The sequence below is a fragment of the Heterocephalus glaber genome, unplaced genomic scaffold (genome assembly GCF_053883595.1).
Source record: "Heterocephalus glaber isolate CG9 unplaced genomic scaffold, H.glaber_assembly_v1.0 deba00000937, whole genome shotgun sequence".
NCBI lineage: Eukaryota > Metazoa > Chordata > Mammalia > Rodentia > Bathyergidae > Heterocephalus > Heterocephalus glaber.
Window position 1 is genome coordinate 5899218 of NW_028258173.1, and position 11044 is coordinate 5910261.

At 48.6% G+C, this 11044-nt stretch overlaps 2 protein-coding genes and 1 pseudogene across 4 annotated transcripts in view; all 3 read right to left on the minus strand.

Annotated features, from left to right (window-relative positions):
• Nucleotides 1-208: 208 nt before the first annotated feature.
• On the minus strand, nucleotides 209-5164 carry Cdk3 (cyclin dependent kinase 3). The gene is given in 9 exon segments (XM_013078142.3): nucleotides 209-916; nucleotides 919-984; nucleotides 2803-3006; nucleotides 3542-3643; nucleotides 3736-3815; nucleotides 3818-3905; nucleotides 3996-4116; nucleotides 4183-4260; nucleotides 4579-5164. Coding segments are annotated over 9 exon segments (975 nt in total). The 5' UTR covers nucleotides 4758-5164; the 3' UTR covers nucleotides 209-859.
• A 199-nt stretch (nucleotides 5165-5363) lies between these two features.
• Ten1 (TEN1 subunit of CST complex) overlaps nucleotides 5364-11044 on the minus strand; it is a 32830-nt gene continuing 27149 nt past the window's right edge. For all 3 annotated transcript variants that reach the window (XM_021241066.2, XM_021241065.2, XM_021241067.2), the window contains one exon: nucleotides 5364-5779. In XM_021241066.2, coding sequence (XP_021096725.1) covers nucleotides 5616-5779 — 164 coding nt within the window. In that variant the 3' untranslated portion in view covers nucleotides 5364-5615. The remainder of the gene's footprint in view (nucleotides 5780-11044) is intronic.
• On the minus strand, nucleotides 8818-9325 carry LOC106010718 (TIM double twin CX3C motif protein pseudogene; annotated as a pseudogene).

The following is an 11044-nucleotide window of genomic DNA, read 5'->3' on the forward strand; positions in this document are numbered from 1 at the left end:
TAGAGGTACCCAACTCGACAGCCTGGAGATGGGGTGCTCTTGAGGGCTGGGGTTCCTTGGAAAGAGAACTGAGGAAGAGCCCAGCCTCCCCACACAGCCCTTCTCAGTTTCCCTTCCCTCTCAGCTCGGGCCAGGAGTACCTCCAAGCCCTGCCAGCAGCCAGCCCAGGTGTCCCCAGGAAACCACGAACAGAACAACGCCAGAAAACTCAGGACCCCGTCGTGTTTATTTCCCATGCATCAAGTAGAAGCAAACCAACACAAATACATCTTGGTTAAAGGGACAAGTACTTAGAACAGCTGCAGGTGCCCCGAACTCTCCTGGGTCAGGAAGCTGTCTCCTCTGTTCCCTCTTTCCCATTAAATGTGGAATTCTGAACAGAATTCAACTCTTCTTGCAAACATTTTAACATCAAAAAAGACCAGCAGGGGGCATCCCTTCCCAGGGCCTGCCTCCGCAGGTGAAGGTGTTGCTGGTTGCACCTCACCTGCAGCCCTCTCAACTTGGCACCTCTTGTTCCAGTGCCAGAGGACTGGGCATCTAATATTCCCCCTCCTACATGGAGCACCTGTGCCATGTGGAAATCGCACCATCAAAATCAACAAACGGGCGGGGATTTAGCTTAGTGGTTTTGTCGCCTGCTGCTCAAGCACAAGGACCCGAGTTCAATCCCCGGTACCTAAAAAAAAAAAAAAATCAACAAACAACCCAGGAACTCAATAACCTGCTGGCAGGACCAACTCAAATTCAGTCCTCTGATGGCTAATGCAAAATTCCTTAGAGCTCTGCTTTCTTCCCAGATTTGTTCTCTCTTTGGAAGTTGAATAGGGCGGCAGCTGAGAGAGGGTTTCAAACATTCTCAGCGGTAGAAACACTCCAGCACACACCGGCAGGGGGCCGGGGAGGGTTCTATAGATAGAAGTATGGATGGGCCAGGGCAGCCTTGGATGAGATCTGCTGGCTGGGGTCGTACTGCAGAAGTTGCTGGGAAGGAAGGAGGAGGAGGAAAGAGTCTGGGTCTGGGAGCAGCCAGGGTGGGGAGGTCCTACACCCCAGAGAAGAGCTGCTCTCAAACCCAGACCTCCATGAAGCCACTCCTCCGCAGCTCTCAATGACAGTCTCAGAATCTGGGGACAGAGGGTTCATTCTAGTCCAGCCCTGTGAGTCACCCATGTCTCCTTCAGGCTGCCGAAGCCTAGTCGCCCCTTTTTTAAATGAGAGTTCCAGCCCCAGTCTGCCTCTCATGTCTGTAAGCAGGCCCCAAGCCTGTCCAGGGCGCATGCTTGAGGTAAGCAGGAATCCAAAGAGCAGGGAGGGAAGGAAAGAGTAGCTAACACGAAAAGAGGCCCTCAAAACCCTAACCCCGGCAGGCTCTGGAGGGCCCACTGCCTGGGAGTGGCCAGGATGCAGGGTGGAGAGCCTCGGCTGGAAGCCTTGGCTGTCTCCTCAGTCTCTGGAGAGCTGGACACACAGCCTGGAGATGGGAATCCTGCCCTGGCCCTGCCCTGATAGCAGCGTAAAGACAAATGGGGCTCTGAGGCTTCGTAGACAAGCAGGGAAGGCTCTGCCTGAGGCCTTCCAGGAAGACTGGCCATGGCCAGTCTAAGGGTCAGACAGTGTCACAGGAAGGGTGAGGGAGCGGAGAGGCAGCAGGAAACAGTCTGTTCTGAGCAGCCCTGTCTGAAGATCAAGTGAAGACAGTGGAAGGCACTAGGCAGCAGGAAGGAAAGCTTCAGCTGAGATGGGGCAATAAAGTCCACAGGGAAAGTAATAAAAAACACAACGTGGACCCAGGCATGGTGGCACACACCTTAATCCCAGCAGGGGAAAGCCTGAGGCAGGAGGATTGAGGGCTCAAGGTCAGCCTGGGTTGCACAGCACGTTTTGAGGCTGGCCTAGGTACATAGTGAGACCCTGCCTCAAGAGGGAAAAAAAAAGGAGGAAGAAAAGGAGGAGGAAGAGGAAGGGAAAAAGGGAGGGAGGGAGAGAAAAGAAAAAAAAAAAACCCAAACAAGAACACAAGGCAGAAGGTGCGATGCAGTCCACAGTGTAGCACTTGCTTCTTTGAAGCCCTGGGTTTGAAACCCACCACCACCACCATAAAACAAACAAACAAAAACCATGTATGGCAACTCAGTAGAAAGGGCAAATGTCATGGCATAAAAAGAAAGCTAACAGGGCCAGGGATTTAGCTCAGCGGCACTGTGCCTGCCTTGCAAGTCCAAGGTCCTGAGTTCGAGCCCCATACCAAAAAAAAAAGCTAACCAAGCCAGGCATGGTGGCACACACCTGTAATCCTAGCATTCTGGGAGCCTGAGGCAGGAGGATCACAAGTTCAAGTGCAGCCTGGGCAACTCAGCAAAACTCTGTCTCAAATTTTAAAATGTTTAAGAAGTGGTGGGGACGTAGCTCAGTGAAAAGGCCCTGGGTTCGATTTCAGTACTGAAAAAAAAAAAACAAAAACCAAAAAAATGCTAACCAGTGGAGTTTTTTCAAAGGGAAAATGAACATTGGACTTATCACACGAGAAGTTTCTAGGTTAAATGATCAATAAGCACAGACAATCCAAGTGTGTACAAGGTCAGGCAGGAGATAGCATGAGTCAGAAAGATTGAGGGTTACATAAGAGGCTGCGGACAGCCGGGGATTTAGCTCAGCGATTCTGCCACATGCCTCAAAAGTGCAAGGTCCAGAGTTTGATCTCCAGTACCAAACAAACCAAACAAGAGGCTGCTGACAAAGGGGACACCAGGCGGAGCAGCCACTGGAGCCAAGAGGTCTTTCTTGCCCACCTGTACCTACCATGAGCAGGTCTTTGCCTTCCGGTTCCAGATTGGGCACAATCTTCTCTAGTCCTTTTCTAGTCCACTTGGGGAAGGTGCCCTTATAGTCAGGCAGCTGAGTGACTCCTGGTCAGGTGTCTTCACTGGGAGGCCCCAGGATTTGAAAGATATGAAAGAGCTGGTCAATCTCAGAGTCCCCTGGAAACAGGGCTTTTCGAGTCACCTGGAACAGGGAAGAAGAGACCTTGGCATGCAGAATGAGTGGCCAGAACCAGACAAGGACCTTCATGATAAGGCATCTTTCTCAGGACTGTGCTAAGAATTCTAGATTTTTTTTTTTCTGACACTGAGGAACCCAGGGCCTTTGCACTGAGCTACATCCCAATCCCTTTTTTATTTTGCTTCTTTTCTATTTTTTTTTTTTGGTACCAGGGATCGAACACAGGACCTTGTACTTGTGAGACAGGCAGCGGCACCACTGAGCTAAATCCCCAGCCCTGTATATTTTTATTTTGAAACAGGGTTTGACTATGTTGCTAAGTCGCCCAGGTTGGGCTCAAACTTGTGATCCTCCTGTCTCAGCCTTCCAACTGCTGGGATGATGGGTGTGCAGCATTGCCTTTTCTGGAATAAGGCTGGCTTCCCCAGTCCCAGATATCCTTCACCCCAACTCTAACAGAACCATTATCAAGCTCTACCACTACCCCAGCAAGACTCTGCTGATGGCCACCCTGGGCCACGCCTGTCCCTCTGGCTACCATCTCTGCGAAGATGCAACCAATGCTCCAGACATCCACAGCAGTTGAATAAAACTTGGTACCCAAGAGGATCTCAGGGGCACGATACCACAGTGTCACCACCTGTGGGGACAAGAAACAGCATCATTCAGGGTGGCAGAGTGCACAGGGCTCATCTTGCAGCTGTCTTTCTCTCCCCTCGTCCCACAGCACACCTCGTGGGTGTAGGTGCGCAGGGGCAACCCAAAGGCTCGAGCCAGTTGAAAGTCAGCCAGCTTGATGGCTCCAAACTCATGATGAGCAGATTCTGGGGCTTCAGGTCTCAGTGGATGACCCGATGAGAATGGCAGAAGTTTACTCCCTGTAGCAGCTGGAAGACATAGCTCTGCAGAAATGAGCAGAAGGAGCCAGCTGAGCGGGAGGCAGCTGGCAGTGGTGGCTCCCATCACCCTGCCCTCCCATCCTTCCCTCGAACCTTGACTAAATGCAGTGAGAGCTCCGAGGCTGGGGTGGAGTCCGTGTACTTTTTCAGGTCCTGACTGAGAAACTCAAACACCAGGTACAGCTTCTTCTCACTATGCACCACATCCAGCAGCCTGGCAAGGAGATGCCAATCGGGACATAATCTGGTCCTGGCTTCCCCTCCCCTTTCTGCAGCTCACCTGACAATGTTGGGGTGCTTCAGTTCTTTGAGCAAGGAGATCTCCCTGATGGCAGTGCTAGGGACCCCCTCAGTCTCCCTGAAGGAAAGGTCAGTGCAGCCATAGGCATGGGCAGGAGCCACTTCTGTGTTCCTCAGTCCCATATCGATGTCCTGTCTCCCAAGAAGGGGACCTGTGCTCCTCCGCATGTAATTCTCACCCAACTTGCTCCACAGAGCAAGACCCAGTGCAAAGACTGCTCAAGGGACAGAGGGTTGATTTGGGGACAGGGAAAGGCTGCCCCTCTGGGGCCATCCCAGTGCCTAGGCACCACCTGTGAACTCAGGGAATGAATGGGAAGTTTCAGGCTGTGAGTCACCCTGGGATTGAAGGGGCATCTACAGTCCTAGCACTCACAAATCCAGCCTGATCTTCTTGAGGGCCACAAGCTGCCCGGTGTCCTTGTTCTTGGCCTTATACACCACCCTATAGGTGCCCTTTCCGATCTTCTCTACTTTCTGGAACACATCCATGTCCGCAGAGCTGCCCGGGGGGGAACAGATGGGGCCCGGGCATTCGTGCCCCACACGCAGCATCCCTGCTCCCCAGTTCTAGCCTCCATATAACACTCTGCCCAGCCCTGGCCCAGGCTGCCCGGCTCCCTGCCCACCTGCCTGCACCCCATCTTGCTAGGGAACCTGGCTCAAGGCCAGGGCTGCCCCTCGCCCAGGCCGGCCCGCCCCTAGGCCTCTTGCTCAGTCCTCAGCTACGGAGTGCAGGAGAGCCCAAACTTCTTCTGCTAACTTTCCGCCTCAGCCCAGCCAAGTTCAGGCTCTGGGGGCACAAGACTCCCCAGAAGGGCTGCCCGGGAGTGGGGGACAGCACAGAGCAGAGGTCAGGGATCAGGAAGGGCTTCTAACGGCACAGTCCTACCACAGACACATGGTCAAGGCCCAGGACCTAGGCTTGGCTAGTTTAGCAATGCTCAGCCTCCTCTGAGGGCAGAACCTTGGCAAGGGGGCCACCCTGAGTCCTGGGCCCCTCACCAAGCCCCTGGGTACCCAGCACCCTCCCCTCAGACTCCCAGCACAGGATTCACCAGAAACACTGGGCAGGACGCAGCCTCTCTGCCAGGCGGGCCGCCTGCCCCACAGCTCCCCCTCCTGGGCACTGGTGGCACTGCACCACGTGGACACAAGGAGGAGTCAGCCACAGACCTTTATTCACCAGGACCTTCTGGAACTCTCTGTGACCCCCCCCCCCCGAAGCACAGCCCCAGGGGTCTGGAGCTCAGTGCCTGTAGCCTCCTGTGTGGGGGGGTGACACTAGTTCTCGGGGCTGTCATTTTTGGCACTGTCCCAAATTAGGGGAAGGGGTTATATTAACCATCCGCCCCTCTACTCTCTGATTCCAGATAAATGGCTGTCACTCAGGGAAGTGGCCACTGCAGCAGGTCAGCAGCTCTGGGGGTCTAAGGAGCAGGTGAGGGTATGCTTGGTGCTGCTGTTCCCCCGTTCTTGCTGGTACAACCTCTGCTTCTGGATGGCTTGTTCTAACAGGTGCAGATTCATCCCCTCCACACAGGTCAGCACTCGGGCCTTCACCATGGAGCCTCCACCTGAAAGACACAAACACCAGGCATTTGTGTGTGGTGGTGCACACCTATAATCCCAACACTTGGGAGGCTGAGGCAGGTGGATCACCATGAGTTTTAGAGACCAGCCTGGGCTACACAGCGAGGCCCTGTTTCAAAAAAACAAACAGAACAATGAAAGACACAAACACAACTGCTCGAACTAGCAGTAACAGATCCACAGGAATGTTAGTAGAACACTCTACCAATGCTTCTGGCTGCTTCCACCTGAGCAGGCTGGAGTTTTGATAGCCAGGAGTAGAGGCAGGAAAGAAGAGACATTGGCAGTTTGTCTTCTTGGGCCTCAGAACTGTGACTCTGGACCTGCCATACACTGCAGCACTGTAGGGAACAGGGAAAGGGGACATTACTAGAACCTCTGAAGTGAGTCCTAGTCTCCGGCGAGCCACAGCAGCACATACCTTATTATATAGGAAAGGTAGAAAAAATGAGAGTTGGAGAAGCTGAGCTTTGGGTCTGATCACTGCTGCTCTGGGCAGCAAAGATGGAAGCCCCCAGCTTACCGCACCTTTTATTCAGTACATCAGGAGAAACAGATGTAACAAATGACTTGCAGAGAATTCAGTACATCCAGGGGGTGGCAGAAATCCAAGAACAATGAGGAACTGAGTAGATGAAGATTTTGTTCCTTCCAGGATGTCTTCAGCTGGTGTAATCTTGTCCTGGGGCATCACAGCATCACCAGATCATTGAGGTCTCAGTTGTGACCCGAGGCCAAAATGGAATTATGTCTCAAAATGCCATAGCTGGCCTGTAGGCAGGAGAACTAGGCCTAATCAAATGATTTTCCCCTAAAATTATGTAGCATTGCTCCCGACACAACCCATGTATGGAGCTTAGGGGACAGCCCGAAAATTCCACTTCTCCAGAGAGGGGCCCTCTATTTCCTGCCTTTGCCACTTCCATTCCTTTGCCCTCTCAGTCCCAATATTATAAACAGCTACATTAGGGAGAAATATTCTAGGCAATCAGATAGTGTTGGGCTGTCGACAGAGTCAGCACAAAAGATGAAAACACATTACAACTGTGGCGGGAGATGCATCTGTTGGAGACCAAACCTCAAGACGAAATGACCAAGCCTGCATACTTCCCCAAAGGACAAGATAAGCAGTAACACCTGCAGTAACACCTGCCTTAATAAAGTCTAGATAGACATCAGTCACCCTGATGGATAGCCAAGACCTCTGGACCCATCGTTTCCCAGAAAAAAGTCTTTGTTCTTTCCATGAACATTTGTTATGTGACTTACTTCCCCACTGGATCACTATTACCTAAGCGACTATACTTACTATACCTAAGCAACTAACCTTATTGGTTGATCATAGCTTTAACCCACATTGTACTTATGTGGTTTTGCTCTATAAAACTTCCCTGTAAAGTGGAGTCCTCGGCTACCCATTCAGAACCCCTCCTGGCTGTCAGGAGCTATCCTCTCAACAAATATTCCTTAATAAATAAATAAATAAATGAATGAATAACTATTTCCTACTCTTAACTTCAGATGTTCCCAGAATTTATTCTTCGATTTTAGAGAACACAAACTCGGCATATCAGACAACTAACAGGTTGGAAATTATAACAGTTCCCTTATATGGGTTGGAGGTCCTATTTCATCTCCTATATCATCCCTGTATCACAAAGTGCCAGGTTGAGGAGGAGTCTCAGCACTACCCGAGCTCTCCGTGTGTTCCATAGAAAGGGCTTCCTTGGGACCACTGTCATTGGAAATTGGAGCAAAGAGGAACCATGATTGATTGAGACAAGGTCTCCCTGTGTAGTTCTGGCTTGAACTTGCAGGAATCTTCCTGCCTCAGGCTCTGGAGTGCTGGAATAACAGGGATGTAACACCATGTCCGACCTTGATATTTGGTAAATCCAAAGCACTGAGCTCCAAGCAAATTTGTCTCTGTGGGGAAAGTCACCCCACCCTTGATGAGGGCCTTGGGACAGTCGTAGCAGATGGAGTGGTGACCTGATTTATAATGTCAACATCCAGGGACTTGAAATAGGAAAGATATCTGGGATTTTGGAATAGACAATAGAAAAGATTTTGTTTTCCACTTGTGTGCTCTCTGGGCATTTCAATGAATATGCTCAGTGTCTGAGGGACATTATCCTGTCATCTTCTGAAGCAGTTTTAAGACAGAGGCTCTCAGGTTAGAAAATGCCTTCCTGCTAGTCTAGGGCATTCGGCCGTTTAACATAGCCTGGGGGAGAATTCAGAGCATCAGAATGTTAGAGATGGCTCAGTCTAGAGAGGAGTGAGTGTGACAACATGTGGATCTACTGCTCAGTGCAGGTTGTCAATTGTTATCACTCAGGCTGCTTCTGGACAGCTGTTCTCCAGACTGACCAATCAAATGGTATTTTTTGGCCTATTTTCCACCCCGCTCCAAGAGGCCTGGGCCTCTGGGACACACATAGCCCTGAAAGGTTTTAATCCCCAACTACCACTGAATCACTTTAGTTTCTTTTAGGGTGGGGGTGGGGAGAGACAGTGAATCTTTTTTATTTTGAGACCAAACCACTAGAAAAATATATCACAGCCTTGACACAGCAAATAGACAGACTATATTATCATTTCAAGTAATGAGCTGGTAAAAAGACAACAAAGGGGCCAGGGATTTAGCTCAGTGACACCACGCCTGCCTCAAAAGCTCTAGGTCCTGTGTTTGATCCCTGGTACCAAAAAAAAAGAAATGCATATCCGTATCTTGACAACTTGGAGGGCTCTCCGTTGGTCTGAGATCTCCACTGCCAGGATAAGGTCTTGCCACATGCAATTTAGGATCTAAAATACTCTCTTGGGCTATCTTTGACCCAAACTTTAGGGCCAGTTTTTTTTCTCCCCCATTTCACTTTCTACCATCCAAACACAGAAGAACCAGGCTCCAGTGGAAAGTGAAATATCTTAAACTTGTTGTCATCCTTATTTTTTTCATTCATAAATTTTACTTAAAAGACTAAAATTCTCATTCTTCTTTTTAAATAGATCTCGGCCCTCAGCCCTGATGGCCACTGGCAAAGACTTTTATTTCCCAATGGACAAGAGACTCCTTCATCTTCTTGGTCATAGCTGGAAGGAGGTTCATGTGGTCATCCACACACCTGGCCCCACCACTGTCCAGCTGTTTCCAGTTTCACCAAAGCTCCTTACTCCCTGCATCCATCTAATCTCTGGCTTTGTCATTGCAATGTGTCGCACACTGGGCCAGGTGGCCCTGGAAGTTTTCCAGCTCCTTGACCACCAAGGCCTGGGCTTGAGCTAGAGGTGTGCGACAGCGCTCAACGCACTGGTAGACCTGCTGCATGGACGCCTGGTTGTCCTCACGGGTGCTGGCACTGCACCGGAACCCAAGGCCCTGCCTCTTCCACATGCTCTCTCTCCACACTCTTCACCATGGAGTCCACTGCCTCCCGCACCCGGAGCTGCTGCGGCTCCCCACAGTGACCCTGCGCTGTGCTACACTGGCACCTCCCCCTCATTTTAGTTTCATATGTGCTGCTCATGGGTCTTCAGGACTCAAGAATTTCATTTTTTATAAAAGTAAAAATATTTATGATCAATTTATATTTGTAAACACACCACATAAGTATTTGTAACATAAAAAAAAAAATTTCAAAACACCTAAGACAAAGTTTCTTTCTTTTTTTTTTTTTTGGTACCAGGGATCGAACTCGGGACTCTGAGCTTTTGAGGCAGCTGGCAGCACCACTAAACTAAATCCCTGGCCCAAGACAGTTTCTTATGGCACTGATTACAAATTGGCATTTTATAAGCGTCACATTGGCTAGCAGTTTTTCTGTCCTTGTCACTGGGGCACATGGCACATCTTTTTCGTTTGCTTTTGTCAGCAGGTTGTATGGGCTCTTCTATAACAGGAATCTCCCTTCCCAGGATTTCTGCTATAAGTTTTCTTACTTTTATGGGCACTTTTCTAGTAGTCATTCTGGAACACAGATTTTCCTCAATTAATCGCATCCCTAAGGGTTTTAATAAAATCAAAACATTTTATTATTTCTCCTCATCATGCTAATTGGTACAATACAGGGGAGTTAACACCCCCAACATATAAAAATGGCAGAAAAAACTGCCATTGGCTAATGGTTGGATCTCCTGGACATCAAATAAAATGCACATTTTCTATCTAAAGCGTCAACTCCAAATTTAGCCATTATAAAAGTGAGTAATTTTAGGCTTTTTGGTTTCTCTGTCAACAGAATCGCTGTGGTGGATACTTGATATTAATATGACATTTTTACTTTTTTGGGGGGTACATATGAAACAAATGTGCTGATAGCAGAAAATCCAAATACTGATGACTGAACAGTTTGTTTTCTGGTAAAAATTGAAGTGATATAGCCCTCTTTTTTTTTTCAAAGTGCAGTCAAGTTTTTAAGTTTATCAGGAAGTTTTCAGCCAGAGATTTACCTCAGTGGCACTGTGCCTGCCTTGCAAGCGCAAGGTCCTGAGTTCGATCCCTGGTACTGCCAAAAAAAAAAAAAAAAAAAAGTTCCACTGAGCTGCACCAGTTGTCTCCTTCAGTACATTTCACAAGCTTAAGAAGAACTCTTGTAGGATATGATAAGGTGGGTTTGGTGGAAATAGCTGTCTTTACTTCAGCACCAGCATATATTTCTGCATTTAGCATATAATGAGTCTTAGCATCAGCTAACATCTTCTACTTTATGCCACATTTAGCTGGCTTGTTAGGCACAAGAATTCAAAAACCCCATCTTCCTCCAAATAGATGAAATCCAGGAGAATAACATGACTTTAAAAAAAACTTTTTTTATCATAAAACGAGTCAACAGAGATTGACAATCCACATGTTATCTCAGAACATTTCCCTTGATTCTGAATTTACCAGGTTACTCTGTACCAGCGTCTCCATTCATATTCTCAGGTTTCGTGGTCCTTTTCAGATATATTGACTGATTATATGTACATATTGCTTAGAAACAAAAATCCATCTGCTATTAAGACCAACCAAAAACAAACAGCAACAACCACGAAAAAATAAAATAAAATAACCCTTAGTTTCTGTCGTGTTTTTCTTTCACATTTCTCACAGGGAGATCTGAATACTTCAGGTGCTTTCAAAATTTAAGAATAAGGGCCGGGGATTTAGTTCAGTGGTTTCAATGCCTGCTGCGCAAGCGCAAGAACCCGAGTTCGATTTGTGGTACCAAACAAAACAAAACAAAACAAAACAAAACAAAATTTAA